Source organism: Oncorhynchus mykiss, chromosome 7 (assembly GCF_057628025.1).
Source record: "Oncorhynchus mykiss isolate SJ-2025 chromosome 7, ASM5762802v1, whole genome shotgun sequence".
Classification (NCBI taxonomy): Eukaryota; Metazoa; Chordata; class Actinopteri; order Salmoniformes; family Salmonidae; genus Oncorhynchus; species Oncorhynchus mykiss.
This window is the reverse complement of record NC_143028.1, coordinates 36,729,199-36,750,775: the sequence shown is the minus strand read 5'-3', so window position 1 is coordinate 36,750,775 and position 21,577 is coordinate 36,729,199. Positions and strand designations below refer to the sequence as shown.

The 21,577-nt window shown below is 42.7% G+C and overlaps 1 protein-coding gene across 1 annotated transcript; it reads right to left on the bottom strand.

Moving 5' to 3' along the window:
* Positions 1 to 315: 315 nt before the first annotated feature.
* mst1ra (macrophage stimulating 1 receptor a) lies at positions 316 to 20,910 on the bottom strand. Its single transcript, XM_021609291.3, has 21 exons — positions 20,485 to 20,910; positions 15,483 to 16,798; positions 8,211 to 8,387; positions 7,763 to 7,885; positions 7,351 to 7,521; positions 6,963 to 7,126; positions 6,702 to 6,837; positions 6,474 to 6,610; positions 6,134 to 6,313; positions 5,569 to 5,665; positions 5,203 to 5,421; positions 4,739 to 4,885; positions 4,062 to 4,218; positions 3,715 to 3,804; positions 3,415 to 3,615; positions 3,063 to 3,149; positions 2,766 to 2,947; positions 2,530 to 2,639; positions 2,253 to 2,418; positions 1,906 to 2,042; positions 316 to 1,716 (listed from the first exon to the last, which is right to left on the bottom strand). Exons 2-21 carry the CDS (start codon positions 16,692 to 16,694, stop codon positions 1,485 to 1,487), a joined length of 4,125 nt encoding a protein of 1,374 aa, XP_021464966.2. The 5' UTR covers positions 16,695 to 16,798; positions 20,485 to 20,910; the 3' UTR covers positions 316 to 1,484.
* Positions 20,911 to 21,577: the final 667 nt, after the last annotated feature.

Below are 21,577 nucleotides of genomic sequence, written 5' to 3'. Positions count from 1 at the left end.
CAGCTCTCTTCAGGTCATTGACCAGGTCCTGCCGTGTAGTTTTGGGCGGATCCCTCACCTTCCTCATGATCATTGATGCCCCACGAGGTGAGATCTTGCATGGAGCCCCAGACCGAGGATGATTGACCGTCATCTTGAACCTCTTCCATTTTCTAATAATTGCGCCAACAGTTGTTGCCTTCTCACCAAGCTGCTTGCCTATTGTCCTGTAGCCCATCCCAGCCTTGTGCAGGTCTACAATTTTATCCCTGATGTCCTTACACAGCTCTCTGGTCTTGGCCATTGTGGAAAGGTTGGAGTCTGGTTGGAGTTTGATTGAGTGTGTGGACAGGTGTCTTTTATTTATACAGGTAACGAGTTCAAACAGGTGCAGTTAATACAGGTAATGAGTGGAGAACAGGAGGGATCCTTAAAGAAAAACGACCAGGTCTGTGAGAGCCGTAATTCTTACTGGTTGGTAGGTGATCAAATACTTATGTCATGCAATAAAATGCAAATTAATTACTTAAAAATCATACAATGTGATTTTCTGGATTTTTGTTTTAGATTCCGTCTCTCACAGTTGAAGTGTACCTATGATAAAATTACAGACCTCTACATGCTTTGTCAGTAGGAAAACCTGCAGAATCGTCAGTGTATCAAATACTTGTTCTCCCCACTGTAGTTTCGCAAGCCAATTCTAACTAGCGTTAGCGCAATGACTGGAAGTCTATGTGTATCTACTAGAATGCTAGCAGATAACCATAGACAACGCTAGTTTGGTTCACTGAAATATCCTCTCAGAAGTATCAATGAGAATGACCAGTTCAGTCAATGGCCACATTCAGAACCATACATCAAATGACCATCAACACCAATGACCATCTCTAAGGCATATCTTTGGATGCCAGCAAAAAAGTGAGAAAAATATGACGTGTGAAAATGCATCTGATTTAACATGACATGTTCAAATCATAGTCCTTAGTTATTATAACACAAAAACACATTTCAGACATACAGTATACTGTACATTCAGTTGTTCATATTTACAGCTGTGCTTCAGAAATGGAGAAGGTTCACTTGGTGTCCCATTATAAATACAATTTCTTCACCTGAAAATCGTCCTTAAAAAAACACAAGTGCATTGAAAGTACAGACAAATATGATATAGTCATAATTTGTGTACTCACAAGGAAGGGAAAACTACATTGAAATTCAGTGTCAATGCTCACACAAGTAAACACATTTCACAAGGTCTTCTTAGTCAATAATCAATATTCTATTCCTTATCAATCCAGTCTTGAGTAACAGAAGTGAAAAATAATTTCTGTGTACTAATATTGCGTTGTGGATGGGAATAGGGGGAGCCCTCCATCTACGATGAATGGTCATGCCCCCATCCGTGCCCTCTGACCACGCCCTACTGTCCTGGTCTGGTTTGGTCCAGTAAACTCTGGTATGGTATGGACCGGTCAGTTCTGTTGACCCCTGAGGCTCTGTGGTCCTCAGCTGGACACAACGCTGTCTGAGTCTGATCCAGAGGCTTCAGCCTCATCAGCAGAGGTGGTAAGGCCAGGGTAAGGCCGTGGCTGGTCCAGGTTGACGTAGGTCACCTTCAGGCTGATGTAGTGCTCTCCCTCCAGGCAGGACAAGATCTCTAGCACCTCCTTGCCCAGAGTGTGGAAGTCAGGCCTGAGCTCTGGCTCCGGGTCCCAGCACTCCAACATGATGGAGTACCTGTATAGAAACAACAGCATAGAACAATGACAACAGCTGTCAACAACCATGACAGAGTTCCTAATGCAACAACAACAGCTATAAACGACTGTGATAGAATAGCTGTAGATCAGGAACGGGAAACTTTGATTGGGGTGATCCGCATGCCGCCGGTTGCCCGTTAAAATGATCTGACACTAGATCACTTACAAAGCATCAGGGCAGAACTGTGGTTGGTGCAGCCTGCGTCCCTTTAATAGAAAGTGAGTGATGTCGTAGGGGTCCACTTCAGGATAGGGGCTCGCTCCTCTGGTCAACAGCTCCCACATCAGGACCCCAAATGACCACTGTGAAGACAAGGGATAAAGAGCTAGAAAACATTTACAAGAACTGGATCTCTAACAAGTCCTGGGCCAGGTTCATTTGGCAGACGCTCTTATCCAGAGCGACTTACAGTAGTGAGTGCATCCGTTTTCATACTTTTTTTGTACTGTAAGACAGCTAGCTACAGTATACAATGGCTATAAGAAAATTGAAATCGAGTCATAATCCCTCACCACGTCTGACTTAGTGGTGAACTTCTGTGTCTGCAGGCTCTCTATGGCCATCCACTTGACTGGCAGCTTGGCCTTCCTGTGGTCCTGGATGCTGTAGTACTCCTTGTCAAACACATCTCTGGCCATTCCGAAATCTGCCACCTTCACCGTAAACGTTTCATCAAGCCTAAAGAGACCATAGATAATAGACAGACTTTGTCGATGGCACAGCCAGGTACTGGATTGAGAAATAGCATAAACAAAACATTAACGAGTGATAGAGCTGCCCTGCACTTACATGCAGTTTCGAGCTGCCAGGTCTCTGTGTACAAACTTCTTCTGGGCCAGGTACTCCATACCTTTGGCAACCTGTAGCCCAAAGCCAATCAGGTCTTTCACTGTTGGATTCTGGAGGAAGAGAGGTGACACAGGAGTCATTCATGAACAATATAAACGTATATTCTCTCTGACGAACTGACTAGTGGCTATACTTTGTTATTATGAAGTATGAGGAAGAGTAGGCCTTTAACGTACCCTCCTTTCACAGAGTATGAAGTGGCGCAGGTCTCCATGTTTCATATAGGGCAGCACCACCAGGGGGAGCCCCTCCTGAGGCAGCAGGATACCCAGCAGGGAGAGAACATTGGTGTGGTGGAACTCCTTCATCAGGATGCCCTCTCTCAGAAACTGCTCCACCTCCTCTAGGTCTGTGATCCCTGAGAGAGGGAGAATTGAACTATGTGTACCAAGCAGGACATACACCACAGATGACTAGCACAGTTGTTTATGGCATGAGAGCTCAGCCAAACAAAATGAGAAGAATCCACTTACTGTTCAATGACTTAACAGCACAGTGGATTAACTGTTCTTGGTTATTGTTGTCTGTCAGGTAGCCGTGGTACACAGTCCCAAAATGACCTGAATAACGACAAAATAACATCCGTGTTTTGGGGAATATGGCACTAGTCTAGTTACATACTTTAAACTTAAACAAAGAAAAAAGAATGAACAGGTAAATGAGTGGAAACAGAAATAGATGGATTCTAATGAAGATGACGGCCAGACCCATTTTGCTTTTCTTAGTCAGTATCTGAGGAGGTCCCGATCTGTTTGGCATGACAATGACCATAGGAGTTGTCAAGACAGCACAAACAGATCTTGGAACGGGCTATCCAGACCATACCTTTGCCGATGATCTGGTTGTGGTGAACATTGAGCCTGTCGGCTGGGATCAGGACGTCTTTGACCTCCTCCAGGAGCTCAGGTCTCAGGGTGTCCAATGAGATCAGAGGCGTGGCTGAGGGGTCAAAAGTGGCAGCGTAGAGCAGGCTATGTAAGGCTATCCCTCCTGAGCCTGTCCTTTGGCTCACCTGGTTGGACCATTCTGGAGTACAGAGGGGACACGGCAAGAGAAACCATTGATTCATTGATATGAATCACAAGATTAATGAACCATAACAAATGTTCACTCCAAGGATCTCACCTTGTCGATAGTCACCAGTGGGGGATTGGTCAGGGTTGCTGCTTATCCGACTGCGGACAAACATCCTTGCTAAACCAGTGTCTACTTTGGCTGAAATGTTTTCATCAACATAATGAATTACATTGCCTTATACAGTACATACTCAAAAACTTTAGATAACTATCAGAAAATATGAAATGTCTTAAATGCACACATGGTAAGTTATTGCTTACATGACAACAATTGTTAAAGGCATAAAAATGTATGTCTGTCTAACCCGTGCTATCATTTAAGAGTACTGGTAAATGTACTGGTAGATGAAAGTACATCTTCTTGTAGCGTATTCCACACACAGTAACGGTTCTCACCTTTCTTCTTCCTCCTCACATGTTTCATGGTGATGAAGGCCATGGCAGCACCAACACACAACGCAATGACAATTCCAAACATGATAACCACTATGTTGGTGGTGTTGTTGACGAAGACCACCGTGCCCACCTCATAGGCACGCCCATTCACAGACACCTAGGACAAAAAAAACAGGATATTAGTCACACCTTATTCTGGGATCAGTTTGATTATCACTTTAATTTAAGGACCAGTTTACTAATGGTTTGCTTTCAAGGTTAGGGTCAATTCCATTTCAATTCATTTAAGTAAACAGAAATTCAAATATCAATGTCTGTCAGCTCGCACGATTCTTGCCATTCTCCTTCGACCTCTCTCATCAACGAGCTCTTTTGTCCACAGGACTGCCGCTGACTGAACGTTTTTTTGTTTGTCGCACCATTCGCGGGAAACCCTAGACTCAGGAGGGCGGCTGTTTTTGAGATACAGGAACCGGAGCGCCTAGCACCGACGATCATACCCCGCTCAAAGTCACTTAGGTCACTCGTTTTGCCCATTCTAACATTCAATCAAACAGTAACTGAATGCCTCAATGTCTGTCTGTCTGCCTGCTTTATATGCCCCCCCCCCCCCCCCCTCCCCCGGCTTAGACAATCAAGGATCAAGTTCAATTAAGTTAACCATTACAGTAGCTCACCATGACAGGCGAACCTTCCCTGGGGATGATGAGCTCCTTGGGGATCCTGCAGGTCAGTTCGTTGTCCAGCACTTGGACTCCGCAGTCCACACCTCCGATGGTCATTATGATCTCCATGCAGAGGCTCACCATGCTTAGCTTGTTGTGCTGCAGAACATGGGAAAACACTTAATGAGGAATTTATTGGAGCTTGAATATTGCTGGTTGAAATGACATCTTTAAACCACACGATTTCAGTTGTAAACTGGTTGCAATGAAGTCATTTCAACCAGCTTTGCCCACTGGTACCTACGAAATCAACTACTCACACTACTTACACAACAACAATTGTGGTTAGATTTACCCATCAACCAATTGGTTAATCTAGAGTTACTGTAATGGTTGAAAACAATGATGATTGATTGACTGACTACGTAACTGGCTCTATTCAAAGCTGAGTCCTGTGTGTATGATGGTGAACGTACATGCAGTGAAACCTCAGTCTGTCCAGGGCTCAGGCTCAGTACGTTGCCTTCGTACTCAAAGGGGGTGATGCTGGCGTCTGGTTGGTATTCAAAGTTCTTCTTCACCAGATTGATGGCCCCGTCCATGCTGATATTAATAAAGCCCTTGTCTGTCTCATTTCTGGGGAAGACGGGGGCAAAGCACTCCATGTGCGTGGGGGTTGCTGTGCCGTTGCAGACCTGCGTTATGTTCGACACATCAAATAGTGTCAATAACAGTACTCTGGGGTCATTTAATCAAACAAAATCAAAGACTGGCATTTAATGGATATTACCCCATTATAGGTTTATGAAGCCCAGAGTTGTGAGCCCTGCAGGATAACTTACACGCTGCAGAGACTTCTTCAGTTTGTTTGATTTGTAGTGGATGAGAGTGTTGTACGCAGAGTCCAGATTTTTGCCTTTGATGATGATCTTGGATCCACTTAATCACAGGATTGAACAAGGAGGAAAACAAACACATAGAGACTCGGGGTTAGAGGTCAACGCTGCTGACTGTAGAAACCAGAGAAACCAGCACTATTTGCAGTTTATTCTCTATTATTATTCAAATGGTTGTGCCAGTTGCTGAAATGTGACCCAGAAAAGGCACAGCATTGTTACACAACAGGTCTTAGCTTGTTTATTTCTGTTGGCTAATCACATCCTCACTTAGGTTAACCTCATTGCCTCTAGAGAGATTGCACATTTCCTGCACAGCATGTTTTCCCTCAGCTAAAAGTGTAGGCACTGCCCGGAATACATTTGACTTATCACCGTCTTCTTGGTCCGCATCAGCTGTGTGCAATTAACTGTTTTCTACAGTCCTATATAGCACATTTGCAGGTCAGTCAGCTAGGCCCAGAAGCACACAGATGATGCCTAGTGGCTAGTATCCATTTGTATGGCCTACCTTCGGAAGCTGCAGGCAGGCCGTATCTCAGTGATCACAGGGTTGCTCTTGTAGTGGAACATCTTGTTAGTGGACACCTGGGATTGGTCAATGACAACCCTCACGGGCACCTTCATCACTGCTGCCACACCTTTAGACAGGCAGACTATGGAGGACGTGGTCCCCGTACCCTTGGAGACGCTGACAGAGACACAGTAAGACAATAACATAATATTATGGACACTGATATAGATCTAGACAGAAACAGTAAAAGTCATATGTACTATAAAAAGGCACAGGTTCTACAGTTACAATGAGACACCCAAATTGCACAGCTGAAACAGTAGATGCCCATAATTACCTCTTGATGGGGCAGTCCTGATCTCCTATAGACACAGTCTTAATCATCCCAGCATTCAAGTGAGGCCCTGTCAGTGTGACCAAAGTACCCCCTACCTGAGGCCCGTAGTCAGGCATGATTTCTGTGATACTTGGCTCCTGGATAGAATTGTAGACATTAGAGTGGATGAAATACATTGTTTTGAATAAAAGGTTGTGTCAACAGTCAAACAAATGTAATCCTCCTCACCACAAAAGTGAACCCTGTAATTTGAGCCTGCCCTTGGATTGAGTAGCGTCCCTCCACCTTCCCCTCATGCACTTCCACGGTGATGTTGAGATCCTGGTATGGGCCTGTAACATTAGGGTGAATGCTACACACCAGCCTAGGAGTGGTCAGGGTGAAAGATCAGTGTTGACTACAGCCTCAATAATAACAAAGCTATGAGGTCATTTGACAGAGTTGATTTGAAGCTTGGATGTCTCCATGCATTCTGTGTCTGTTACTTACTGTGTGCTGTTGCTCTTCTCTGACAGTACAGTGCAGGGGGTCTCTCCCACCCTCACCAGGTGGGTCTCCTTGCTGATGATGGCTGGTCTTATAGGAGACTGGAACTCCCAGCCACACAGCTTAAGCTCTGTCTCGCCATTAGGGGGAGCTGTCTTAGGGAAAAACTGAATCCCCCATACAATACAATCAGAAAAACATGATGCAGTTGACATTTCCTCAAATGCTTTACACATTTTCTTCAAATGCTCAACTACTCACTTTCAAATATTCTATTAACAATGTGTCGGTTTCTTCGACCCATGTGTTTGGTGGTCGTTGTTCTGACATTTATAACAGAGGATCAGCTTAAAAAGAGCCACTCCCTACTCCGGCCCCCAAGCAGTCTTACCTCTGTGATGAAGGGAGGACAGGACTCATTCTTCCACTGGGCGGGGCACTCCTCCTGCCTGGAGCACACCGCCGAGCACCAGCCACACCCTGTAAACCTGGGCGCCGCCAGGCATGTGGAGCAGGTTAGAAAGTGTTTACATCCGGGCCCTTTAGGAGACACACTGAACATCTGTTACAAAGAAAGAGGAAGAGAGAGAGGTGAAGAGAGGGGGAGAGAGGGAAGAGAGAGGGGGAAGAGAGGAAGAGAGAGAGGTGAAAAGAGGGGGAGAGAGGGAAGAGAGGAAGAGAGAGAAAAGAAAGGGAGCGGGAAAGAAATTGTTACAATGTATTCTCTGCCTTTAGAAATCAAAAGTAAAACAAATAAGCAAAGTGGGGGGTAATGAGCACTTATGACTGAATAGAAAAGGCACCTTATTTCCAACCACGAAGAGCAAGGACTCGTCGGACTGCACAGCAGCTTTCCTGGACACTTCTGTTTCCTCACCCAGAGAATAGTTGGCAAAGATGATGGGACTTGACCTCCTCAGGATGAGCTACAACAGTCAAAGACACTACAGTTATATCCCTGAGCCATGGCAGACCTGTGAAAGGAATGGATTTATAATATGTTCTACTTAGGTTGGTTAACGTGCTGAGAGAGCTAATGATATTCATTGGAAAAAAACGGATTGTATATATGAGGAAAGACAGTCATGCACATGGTACAATTTTTTTAATATAGCTCAATCTACCACCACTTTTACTGAATCTGAATTCATGAAATAGACACTGTAATTTCATATTCTCCTACTAGACACCTCAGTGACTTTACTGTACTGCAACACAAACACACTAAACACATAGACACAGTGAGTGTACCTGCAGCAGCCTGCCGTCCTTGGTGCCAATGTGTGCCACAGTGTTGTCCCCGATGATGGTAACCAACACTGAGGTGAGCAGGACGTTGTTCATGTACCTGTTGAAGAGGTCCACCCTGTAGTAGGGTTTAGACACTAGGGTGGGACTTTCCCTGCACGTGGCATTGTTCTCTGAGCTCTGCACAGACACAACACACATAGAGACAACAACATTACTCATACTGACTGACTGACTATTCCGACATGAGTACTCATTTCACACAATTTCCACTTCCCTCTTTAGATTGGTTTATTAAAATGGTGAATACACTGATTTATTTTACATGACATCGTTTTTTAATTTTTAATTTAGCCTTTATTTAACTAGGCAAGTCTGTTAAGAACAAATTCTTATTTACAATGACGGCCTACCCCGGCAAAACCCTAACGACGCTAGGCCAAATGTGCGCCGCCCTATGGGGTAGGCCCAATCACAGTCACTTGTGATACAGCCTGGAATCAAACCAGGGTCTGTAGTGACACTTCTAACACTGAGATGCAGTGCCTTAGACCACTGCGCCACTCGGGATCCCACTTTGCCTATATTGGTTGTTTGTCATATTCTCCATTAAACTGCAATAAGTTAATCTGATTTGTTTTTGTAGTGTCCTGAACCCACCCTCCGTCCCACACACACACACACACACTTCCACTGTGAGGGAGGATGTACCCCAGCCCTGGCTCCTCCAGCCCTCACCCCTGTAACAGAGCATAGCTCTAACAACCCTGACACGTAAAGGAAAACGGCTATAAAACAGTAGTGAACCATGGCTTCACACTGTGAAAATAGAAGGACTCAACCATAATATTGGTGTTTTTAAGAGTGTTGTGAAACAATAGATAACAATAGTTTTTCCACCTCTCCCACGTGAACTTGACCAAATTCAAAACAGCAATCCTTCTCAATCATTATTTACTGTTATTTTTCCACTTTACTAGTGAAATAGTAATTGAAATGATTGCCAATATTGAAAAGTGTTGTTATAAATGACCCATCAACTTCAATGAACGATGGAGATTAATTGGGTTTTCTGCCCATGATATCATATAAGGTACTCTGGTCTTTTCCCATTGTGTTTTATGTAATTTATCTTGATTTGGTAATGTAATTTCTTATTCTAGGGCTGTTACAGTGACCGTATTACCGCCACACCGGCGGTCACAAGTCCAAATACTATGTGACCACTTAGTCACGGTAACTAGGCTTTTTCAAGCTCTGATCCTGCTGATGCTCATTAGTAGCCTACCAAACTTGCTAAGTGCCTAGTACTCAGCACTCAGCACTCTATTGTCCCTCTAATCACTCTGACATCAATGCAAACATAATAGAAAATCTAATCCAATACTTCATGAGAGGCCATGAGCTCATGTTAAGCAACATTTTTATAGGCTATGCAATTGCTTAAGAACACAGAGTTCTGATGGCCTCTACTAAAAAGAGGAGGTTCCAATCAGCTTTCTATTGGCTTACAATGTTGATTTCTCAACTTTCATAATATTAAGCACATTATTTCGCTTTACAACAGGAGTATAGCCTGCCTGGCATGAAAATGAATAATGAGAAAAGCGATCTCCATCCGCTATTTAAGTGCATAGATGACATTGTATTTTTGTTCCACTTCCCCTGTATTGAGACGGGTGTATGATAATGGTCCATCTAAATCCAGATTCACACATATATTATTTAGTATACGTAAAGACAACATTAAATCAAGAATAGTCTAATGGGTGACAATATTAGCCTATCCCTTGTGAATGATATATTATCACTTTTTCAAATCGTAGTCGCACACCTCATGTAGCCTAGCCCATATGCATATATGTTTTGATAAGGATTGTAATCACAACTAAAAAAACATAGCAGAGCTCAAGCCTTTCAAGCAACTTTTTTTAAATCATCATCATTAGAGTCGCATCATGCTGTCTTAGAGTGTATAACAAATAGCCCAACTTTTGTAAAGTTGCATAAATAACTTTAAATTAAACATTTAGGAGGACCTGTTTCTTTGTTAACAGTTCAACACAGAATAGCCTCATGTCCCTCAAATCGTTAGGATGAAATATCCTTTCTATTTTATTTAGTTATGTTCAATTGTATTCTTCATACTATAAAATAATTTAAAATAATGCCACGGAATTCTAAGAAAATCTGCTTAATGAACTAATGTCGCCCACAGCCATATGGCATAGCCAGATCAGGACCTAACATAAGGACAATTCAGAGTATGCTATTCTGTTCTTCTGAAATAGACTACATTTTCTTCATATCATGCTTCTTTAGACCTGTCTAAAATAAATAATGGATTTATTGTGATGGTGTAGGCTATACTAAATGGATTCGTTAGACATTTTAAAATGTAGATGTCCCAAAGGTCTCCTTCAGTGGCTTGTAGACTATACATGGAAGTCGGGAGATGCTAAATGTGTTTATGTAAATTAACGGTCAATTTACCGTGAGACCGGCAGTTATTTGTTTGACAATAACCGGCTGACAAAACGGCATGACCGCCACAGCCCTAGTCACAAAATTTCTCAATGTATAGTATGTCAACCAATCAGCTGTGCAGCCTGACTTGTTTGCCATCACTTTTGCATCATTTCTTTGAACCATACACTTTTTCAATTCATCATCAGTCCAGAGGACTCTAACAGTTCTCGCCGTTAATTTCTTAACAGGTGCATACTTGTCAACAATTGTCATGTCATTTAAATACTTCCAGTGCTGCATCTGGATTCACTTAATGATACACATCAGACCAACACATTTTCTTCTTTTTTTTAAATACATATTTAACAAAAGTGTCCTGAGGAATTTTTTTCTTCATCATCTCTGATAAAAGACTTTAGGTCCACTTTGGCTTTCCTTGTTATTGCCACAATGTTATGGTCACTACAGCCAATGGGACCTGATATTGCTTTGGAGCAAAGCTCCTCAGCATTAGTGAAGATATGATCCATGCATGAAGATGTCACAGATCCAACACTACTGGTATCCACTCTAGTTGTTTGAGTGATAACCTATTACAGCCAGTCCCAGTTAGAAGCTTCCTCCTGAGAGGACAGCTAGTTGCTAACCAGCCACTGTTCAGGTCACCCAGAAAATAAAGCTCTCCGTTAAGATCACACACTCTATCAAGCATTTCACACACATGATCTACATAGATACTGACTGTTAGCCCTTGCTAGCCTATAGCATCACCCTAAAAGAATAGGCTTTAGAGGAGTCAGGTGAACCTGCAATCACAACACTTGACATGAGAACTTCTCTAAGCATTACAGAGATATGGCTCTGAATATATACGGAAACACCTCCCCTATAGCCATTCCTGTCTCGTCTGTTGATGCTATCTCCTTGTATTGCTACCACTGTATCATCATAGGAATTATCTAAGGGAGTCTCAGAAATGGGAAATATATTCATATTATCTGATGTTAGCAAGTTATTGATTTCCTGAACTTTATTTCTAAGGCTACATATACAGTGGGGAGAAATAGTACACTGCCGATTTTGCAGGTTTTCCTACTTACAAAGCATGTAGAGGTCTGTAATTTTTTATCATAGGTACACTTCAACTGTGAGAGACGGAATCTAAAACAAAAATCCAGAAAATCACATTATATGATTTTTAAGTAATTAATTTGCATTTTATTGCATGACATAAGTATTTGATACATCAGAAAAGCAGAACTTAATATTTGGTACAGAAACCTTTGTTTGCAATTACAGAGATCATACGTTTCCTGTAGTTCTTGACCAGATTTGCACACACTGCAGCAGGGATTTTGGCCCACTCCTCCATACAGGCCTTCTCCAGATCCTTGAGGTTTCGGGGCTGTCGCTGGGCAATACGGACTTTCAGCTCCCTCCAAAGATTTTCTATTGGGTTCAGGTCTGGAGACTGGCTAGGCCACTCCAGGACCTTGAGATGCTTCTTACGGAGCCACTCCTTAGTTGCTCTGGCTGTGTGTTTTGGGTCGTTGTCATGCTGGAATACCCAGCCACGACCCATCTTCAATGCTCTTACTGAGGGAAGGAGGTTGTTGACCAAGATCTCACGATACATGGCCCCATCCATCCTCCCTTCAATATGATGCAGTCGTCCTGTCCCCTTTGCAGAAAAGCATCCCCAAAGAATGATGTTTCCACCTCCATGCTTCACGGTTGGGATGGTGTTCTTGGGGTTGTACTCATCCTTCTTCTTCCTCCAAACACGGCAAGTGGAGTTTAGATCAAAAAGCTCTATTTTTGTCTCATCAGACCACATGACCTTCTCCCATTCCTCCTCTGGATCATCCAGATGGTCATTGGCAAACTTCAGACTGGCCTGGACATGCGCTGGCTTGAGCAGTGGGACCTTGCGTGCGCTGCAGGATTTTAATCCATGACGGCCTAGTGTGTTACTAATGGTTTTCTTTGAGAATGTGGTCCCAGCTCTCTTTAGGTCATTGACAAGGTCCTGCTGTGTAGTTATGGGATGATCACTCACCTTCCTCATGATCATTGATGCCCCACGAGGTGAGATCTTGCATGGAGCCCCAGACCGAGGGTGATTGACCGTCATCTTGAACTTCTTCCATTTTCTAATAATTGTGCCAACAGTTGCTGCCTTCTCACCAAGCTGCTTGCCTATTGTCCTGTAGCCCATCCCAGCCGTGTGCAGGTCTACAATTTTAACACTGATGTCCTTACACAGCTCTCTGGTCTTGGCCATTGTGGAGAGGTTGGAATCTGTTTGATTGAGTGTGTGGACAGGTGTCTTTTATACAGGTAGTATAAACAGGTGCAGTTAATACAGGTAATGAGTGGAGAACAGGAGAGCTTCTTAAAGAAAAACTAACAGGTCTGTGAGAGACGGAATTCTTACTGGTTGGTAGGTGATCAAATACTTATGTCATGCAATAAAATGCAAGTTAATTACTTAAAAATCATACAATGTGATTTTCTGGATTTTGGTTTTAGATTCCGTCTCTCACAGTTAAAGTGTACCTATGATAAAAATGACAGATCTCTACATGCTTTGTAAGTAGGAAAACCTGCAAAATTGGCAGTGTATCAAATACTTGTTCTCCCCACTGTATTAATAAAGCCTTTTCTTGTGTAGCTTATCAGATATGGACATACTTTTGAAAAGAACAAAAAAAGCAATAGACAAAAGAAAAACACTGCTCCGCATGGGGACTGTTGTTGTTAAACACATTGCTCTGGACGCTATAGTAGCTTTAATAAGGCTTACACAAGAGAAGGAGTTCATTAAGTGCCTATGTATATCCCAAAGTTGGGACAATTACCACATTGTTATAATATTTAAATAATGTTATACTTTTTTATATTAAAACGTGCAATGTGCAAAAATATAGATTTTTCTTAATTTTCAGTTTATAAACTTAACATGATGAAAATGAATGAGATTTACTCTCACGGGCCAAAAAGAACTCTGAAACCAATAGGCCACGTTTTTGGATTACACAATTTTACAATTTTCTTAACATTTAACCATCAATTGGGTTTCTATTCACTTTTATGCTGAGTTGACCCAGCAGATGGGTATTTTTTATGTAATCCTTAGGTTATTTTCAGGAGGCGTGGCCTATTGGGTGTGTGGCTTCCAGATAGGTATTTTTGGCCACTTCTTCATGTTTGTGCACTGCAAATGTACCTTTCCCTTCAATATTTTTGCACATTACATAATTTAATATAAAAAAATCATTAATAACATTATTTCAACAGCAAAACAAAGTGGTAACTATCCCAACATTGGGATACGCATATGCCCTTGAAGAAATAAACTTGTGTAATCGACATTAAGATGCAAAAGTGTCAGTGCTCAACTTTAACTTGTGTTGACAATATAACAGAACAGATGAAGTGGAATCAAATGTACTCTCACAGTTGGTCAAATATAACAAATCTGAAAGTAACTCCCCTACTAAGCCATGCCTTCAGTCTTCTGATCTAACACGGTGGATCATAGCTCAAGTGACACAACTGGCTGGGTCAAAAATAACCCAACTTGTGTTCTGTCCACTTTTTACCCAGCACTGGGTTGTTTTTAACCCAGCATTTTTGTTGAGTACTCATACAAATACTATAATCCATTGAAATGTTTAACATTGACAATATGGCTGTCTGTTTAACTTTTGTAACAGTGTACTTTATTGACTTAAACACTAATGACAGTACTGACGAACGACAGCAGACAACTCATGGCGTCATCCACTTAAAACACCTCAGAGATGGAATAAGTGGAGTATCCCTTCCTGTAAACAGTAACCCTACAAACACTGTTCTTCCTCTATTGGTTGAGTCAGACAGTAAAATGCTTTGAAGTGACACAGCTACTTTAAATGGAGGCCATTCCCTGCTCCTTGCTCTTTCCGGTGCTGGCTCTCCCTGTGTCTGGTGTGCCTGTTTCCATGCACTCATACAAAACGTGTAGGAGCCAGGCGCAGGGATACACTCCCTCCCCTTCACATTCCGTCTCTTTATCAACACCATTTATAACCTCTGAGTTGGCACACCGTACCTGCAGGTGTATACATCGTTCTATGAGCTCATAGTTGTCAAGTTTACGAGTCACCACACCTTGACAGCGGATATTACACAGCCAAACACATTTCTTTCTTTTTTTAAATGAATACAGTTTTTTGAATGCAGCTGCTGTCTATTTGTCCAACTATCCATACACTACATTTCCAATTCATCTTCTTCAAAGTAATAATTAATGTCACACTTTAACCTAGTCATTGTCATAATATTATTAAACAGTTTAATTTGTTTTTCTCAAACATAGGGCATCATACAATAGGTCAAGTCTAACCTAACCTAACATAGTTAAGATTTCAGGAACAGCGATAGCAGGGCTTTCATGTACTAAGGCTGTATCAACAGTTCCGACCCTTACAATCATGGTTATTACCATGTGCTGAAACTCAACAGAGCAGAACAACAGTGTGGCAATGTGCTGGTGAGATCTGACTCATTCACCCCTCCCTCCCTCTCTTCCTCCCTCCCTTCCTCCCTGTTCTCACACACCTGACTTCCTCCTCTCATAGTACTGGGACTTCTAATAGACAACGCAATAAGAATAACCTATATCAGTCCAATGACATAGTCATTTTGGACTGTTGAATATCAATCAAACTATTACATATTCCTGTCTACCATCAGGCTTCACCAACTACCTAACTGAAGCCCTGGCAGAGCAGAAGAGAGTGGAGTAGGCCTGTCACTGACCTCATGAGGGCAGCTCTCGCAGAGCTGGAAGTGGCAGAGCCCCCTGGAAAGCTGCTCTGGGCTGGAGCTGCAGCAGTCCTCCACTCCCTCATCAATGGCCCTGTTCACGTAGTCAATTGGGAAGGCACACAGGGCTGAGTTACTGTAGGGCTTCCCAGAGTCATCTGTCTCTGCAAACACCCCATAGAGAATGTCATCCTTCTCCCCCACTCCTAGCTCGTCTGCCAGCTCCTTCCCGGCCCGGCTGAAGTGGGCCGCCTGCAGCCTGTTATAAACCACGTCCTCGAACACCTTGCTCCCTGTCCTTCTCCTCCTCCGCCTGCGTTTGGGCTCGAAGCGACACTCCAGCACCAGCTCACGGTACATCCACACCTCTGTGTCCTTCACCGGAAGACGGCCCAGACGCGTTTGATACAGAGAGGAGTCCAGGAAGTTCTCCCTCTGGACAGACAGAAAATAGACATAATCCTGTGTGGAGAAGCTGTAGATGTAGTCGATCCGGTAGGAGTTCTGTAGTTGAGGGAGCACGGTCAGACCCTTCATGACCATGTCAAAGCCATCCAGGGTCGACAGCGGCCGGCGCACCGATATGGACAATCTGCCGTACCTCTGTGCCACACTCTCATTGAGTGTAGCCACTACAAAGAAATAGGTTGTGTAGCCTTGCTCCACGATGATGACCTCAGTGCCCAGGGGGCTGGCCAGGCAGTCAGGGCAGTCGGAGGGTGAGTTAGCATCCTGCCTGAAGAGACATTCAGATTTAGGTGGGGTACCGTTAGAGTTAATTTCATGTAAGTAACAGACCCCATGCTGAGAGCTCCCACAGGAGTATAGAGAGGTAAGATAAGATGATGAGTCCAAGAGCAGGACCTCATTGTTCGTGTCCACTGAGTCCTCAGGATCAGCCTCAATGCCACACAGGCCACAGGTCTGACAATCTGGGATGCCCACTGGGCCTGTCCTCAGCTCCCATAACTTACTGAGCCTACCACTCACTGCCTCAATGACATTCTGAGAAGCCACATAAACCTCAGGCTCGTACGGGTTGATCACTATGTTCTGGATGGGTTTAGCTGTCTGGAAGTGGGGTATTGAGTAGCTAACGTTGAAATCCACCTCCTTGCGAGGGGTCCTGGGACAGGTGTACAGTCCTGAGGCTTTGAGGGTTTGTATCCACATGCATGTCACCAGGAAGGTGGCCCAGGGGACCATCGCCACTCCACACCGCACTGTTACTGCTACTGTCTGTTACCTACAGCCACGAGAACAGGAGATTTCTCCTCTCCTTCTGAACATTCTGGGGAACAGCAGACACTCTGTGAGGAGAGAGAGAAAGAGTTAGAGAAAGAGAGAACAGTCTGTAGCACCCGGCCTCACCCTACTACAATCTGATGTCAAATGTCTACTGTTTGCTGATGATCAGCAAACAGCAGCACCTAGATCGTCTTCACAGATTCTGTCAGACCTGGGCCCTGACATCAAATCTCAGTAAGACAAAAATAATGGTGTTCCAAAAAAGGCCCAATTGCCAGGACCACAAATACAAATTCCATATAGACACTGTTGTCCTACAGCACACGAAAAACTATACATACCTCGGCCTAAACATCAGCGCCACAGGTAACTTCAACAAAGCTGTGAACAATCTGAGAGACAAGGCAAGAAGGGCCTTCTACGCCATCAAAAGGAACATACAATTTGACATACCAATTAGGATTTGGCTAAAAACACTTGAATCAGTTATAGAACCTATTGCTCTTTATGGTTGTGAGGTCTGGGGTCCACTCACCAATTCACAAATTGGGACAAACACCAAATTGAGACTCTGCATGCAGAATTCTGAAATAATATCCTCCATGTACAACGTAAAACACCAAATAACACATGCAGAGCAGAATTAGACCGATACCCGCTAATGATCAAAATCTAGAAAAGAGACATTCAATTCTACAACCACCTAAAAGGAAATCGATTCCCAAACATTCCATAACAAAGACATCACCTACAGAGAGATAAACCTGGAGAAGAGTCCCCTAATCAAGCTGGTCCTGGGGCTCTGTTCACAAACAGACCTCACAGAGCCCCAGGACAGCAACACAATTAGACCCAACCAAATCATGAGAAAACTAAACGATAATTACTTGATACATTGGAAAGAATTACCAAAAAAACAGAGAACTAGAATGCTATTTGGCCTTAAACAGAGAGTAAGTACACAGTGGCATAATACCTGAGACCATTGTGACTGACACAAAATTAAGGAAAGCTTTGACTATGTACAGACTTAGTGAGCATAGCCTTGATAGCGAGAGACCGCCGTAGTCAGACCTGGCTCTCAAGAGAAGACAGGCTATGTGTACACTGCCCACAAAATGAGATGAATACTGAGCAACATTTCATAACCTCCTGCCAAATGTATAACCATAGACACATATTTCACTCAGATTAGACAGACCCACAAAGAATTTGAAAACAAATCCAATTTTGATAAACTCCTATATCTATAGTGTGAAATACCACAGTGTGCCATCACAGCAGCAAGGTTTGTGACCTGTTGCCACAAGAAAAGGGCAACCAGTGAAGAACAAGCACCATTGTAAATACAACCCATATTTATGTTTATTTATTTTCCCTTTTGTATTTGAACTATGTGTACATCGTTACAATACTGTATATAGCCATAATATAACATCTGCAATGTGTACTGTTTATTTCACTTGCTTTGGCAATGCAAACATATTCTATTTATCCTTTATTTAACTAGGCAAGTCAGTTAAGAACAAATTCTTATTTACAATGACTGCCTACCCCAGCCAAACACTAACCCAGACAACACTGGGCCAATTGTGCACCACCCTATGGGACTCCCAGTCACAGCCAGTTGTGATACAGCCTGGAATTGAACCAAGGTCTGTAGTGATGCCTCTAGCGCTGATATGCAGTGCCTTAGACCGCAGCGCCACTCGGGAGCCCGATAATGCCATTTGAACTGAATTGAGAGACAGAGCAAACGAGAGAAAAAAGAGAGAAAAAGAGAAGTGTGGGCGTGAACTAAACAGAGAACTACAGTGGCTTGATGTATTAAGCTTTTTAAACTGAGGGATAGGACATTTAATGACCAGTGAGTCACCGTTTTGTTTACTTTGCTCTCCCTACATGTGTTGTAAAAGAGACAGAGAGTAGTGGGTATTACTGTGGGATGGGAAGGTTTGCTAATTCAATCTGTGGTTGAGAGAGTGTTTTTTGTACTAACATTTTAAACATGATTTCATATTTATCCAAACAGATTCGTATGCATGACTTAAATGTGTGAGTAGAAGTCCAGACTGAGTCATTCGGGTTGCGCTTTATGGGAAATGCCAACTTGTTCAAAGTTGGACAAAACAAAACATGCACCATGTTGACATAACTGGAAATGTATTTTATTTTTCTCAGAGTCTCGTTTTTACCTCAACTAAAAAAATAATACCTAACACTTTGTGTAACCCGATTTCATACGTTTCATTACATTGTCTGATATACTTCATGTAGGAAAATATCCTGTCAGAATGAAAGCGAGTATTTAGTTCAATCGGTCATCCTCATGAGCCCTTCCCAGCTCAGCTAGCTAGTTTATGCTGGTGAGCTGGAAACAATAGCAGCATGGGGCTAGTTAAAACTTTTTTTTAAATAAAAAAAAGTTAACTTGTAGTATTGGTCACCATCTGGATGTCAATTCGGGCACCAGGCGTGTCCATATCGACTCTCCCGTACGACAGAGCAGTGTACCATGCCAATTAACGTAGCTAATGTAACGACAAAACCCGTGGCGAATTACCAATGCAATGGTGTTGTTTTATGTAGTTTCTTTGCGCTGGGCAGCTGTATCACATGTCATCGGCCAATTTTTTTTCCATCCCACTGTATTTCATGTTGATTATGATGGCAGCCTATATTATAATGAACTTGTCCCATTGCATTGGTCGTAAACATTTGGATGTCACCGTGATAGAGTATAACGTCGCTGCTCAATGGGGAACCTTTGCGCTGCATGCCGGCGACACAACACAACCCGGCACAGTGTCCTTCACTCCCGTTTAGCGGAGCACTGCTGTTTGGAAGTAAGGAGATAGTGTAGCCTATCACCCCATACAGAACCAATCAGTCGATATAACAGGGTGACAGCTAAAGCACACGGTTTCTTAGAAACAGAGGTGGAACATCCGGGAACGCTTGCGAAACAGACCGGGCCAGGGCTTGGGGTTTGAGAAGTCAATGAGATACGTGACAAATTCGTCCTTAGTTGTTCATTTTCTCGAAATCGAAAGGTGCAACCTAGATTCGAGGCAATATCTTAAGTAGTTGAACATGGTGTTACTCCAACCTCGCAACAAAAAACAACAACTTTATATCGAATGAGTGCCTTTGATTCGACGGCCTGGGTATGCTTAGTTCGGTTTACAGCCAACGTCGCCATGACAGGTGTGGTCGGGAATTTCTATTGGGAGTAGCCAATCTAAAAACTGTCTTTGGCTAAAGCGATATTTAGAAACATGTTTTACAACTACGACATTTAATATATACATTTTTGTACAAACCATTTTTTAAAAGAACTATTACTCCAATAAAAACTTAATGATTCTGAACACTCCCAAATCCCAATGTAGGCAGACAAGTTTCAAATTATGAAGAATGACTGAACCGAGTCGGTTCGTCCCAACTCTCAGCTGCCTAACATATGTGATCAATTTGGGCACCAGGCGTGTCCATATAGTCCCCCCCGGACGACAGAGCAGCGTGAGAATTAGTGTGAGTTGCTATTTTGCCTAAAACGTCATATGAAAGTACATTATAGATGGAACAATCTCATTCCGTATGAATAGATAACAGACGGAGAGAAAAAGACTACGTATAGCCCAACAACCGGCATGCATGTTTAAGACAATTTATAAACACATTTTTTTTAAAGCACTGAATTGGTGTAAAGTCATATGCCAGTCAGATTGCCATTAACATTACATACCTGGGTGCATAAATTATGCCGCGCATCCAGTTTAAACTGTGTCTTGATTCCCAGACACAACACCAGTTGTCTAGTTGTAAGTGGCACTATTACACGTTTTTCAGTTCTGTGCGAAATTATGGAGCAATTTCAGAAATTACGTGTGGGACAAGGCAAGGTTCTTTGTACACTCATCACATGCCCCGCCTACGGCAATGAAGTATGTACTGGTTTTGATTGCACAATCTCAGTTCTGAGGTTTCTTTTCTTTCCTATGTAACATCCAGATTACTTTTTACTCTCATCATCTGAAGTCACTTCAAGGACAACAATTTTCACACTCATGAAAGCATGAACGCACTCACTCTTCCGGGTAACAGGAAACCCAACATTCCCAAGTACAGTATGTCCCAAGCATTCTTGGCAGAAGGAATGCTGCTGTGGGGTAGCCCTGTCTGCATACAGTTGTCAGACATGCATTGCTAACAGACGAAAGACCAACACATCCCAGGAATGAATGTGCAGTCTCAAGGAACAAATATATTATTATTTACATGTCAAATAATTATAGTTATACTCACCTCAAATCAACAAGACATTAAAATAATAGCAAGATCAATTACTTCATGGGAAGTGTGGACATTTAGCCACTGACTAGATTTATTAAAACCATGTACTTCTGGGGGACCAGGAACAGATGCAAAAGGCATGGGTCAATGTTGTCTTAAAGGCACTCATGTCTTGGACCAGTTTTAACTTCTTCACTTTCAAAATACATTTAAAAAAAACAACATCTGCCCACCATGGTGCACATAGTCAAATGTTTACTTACAGTTGAAGTTGGAAGTTTACATACACCTTAGCCAAATACATTTAAACTCAGTTTTTCACAATTCCTGACATTTAATCCTAGTAAAAATTCCCTGTCTTGGGACAGATAGGATCACCACTTCATTTTAAGAATGTGATATGTCAGAATAATAGGAGAGAGAATGATTTATTTCAGCTTTTATTTCTTTCATCACATTCCCAGTGGGTCAGAAGTTTACATGCACTCAATTAGTATTTGGTACCATTGCCTTTAAATTGTTTAACTTGGGTCAAACGTTTTGGG

What these genes read in the sequence shown, in the direction of transcription:
- mst1ra (XM_021609291.3), bottom strand. Translation starts at nt 16,694, where the DNA reads ATGGTCCCCTGGGCCACCTTCCTGGTGACATGCATGTGGATACAAACC. An exon ending in TTACAGGGTTCACTTTTGTG is followed by an intron (nt 6,611 to 6,701) that starts GTGAGGAGGATT and finishes AATTCTATCCAG; the next exon opens with GAGCCAAGTATCACAGAAAT. An exon ending in TGCTGTTAAGTCATTGAACA is followed by an intron (nt 2,948 to 3,062) that starts GTAAGTGGATTC and finishes TCCCTCTCTCAG; the next exon opens with GGATCACAGACCTAGAGGAG.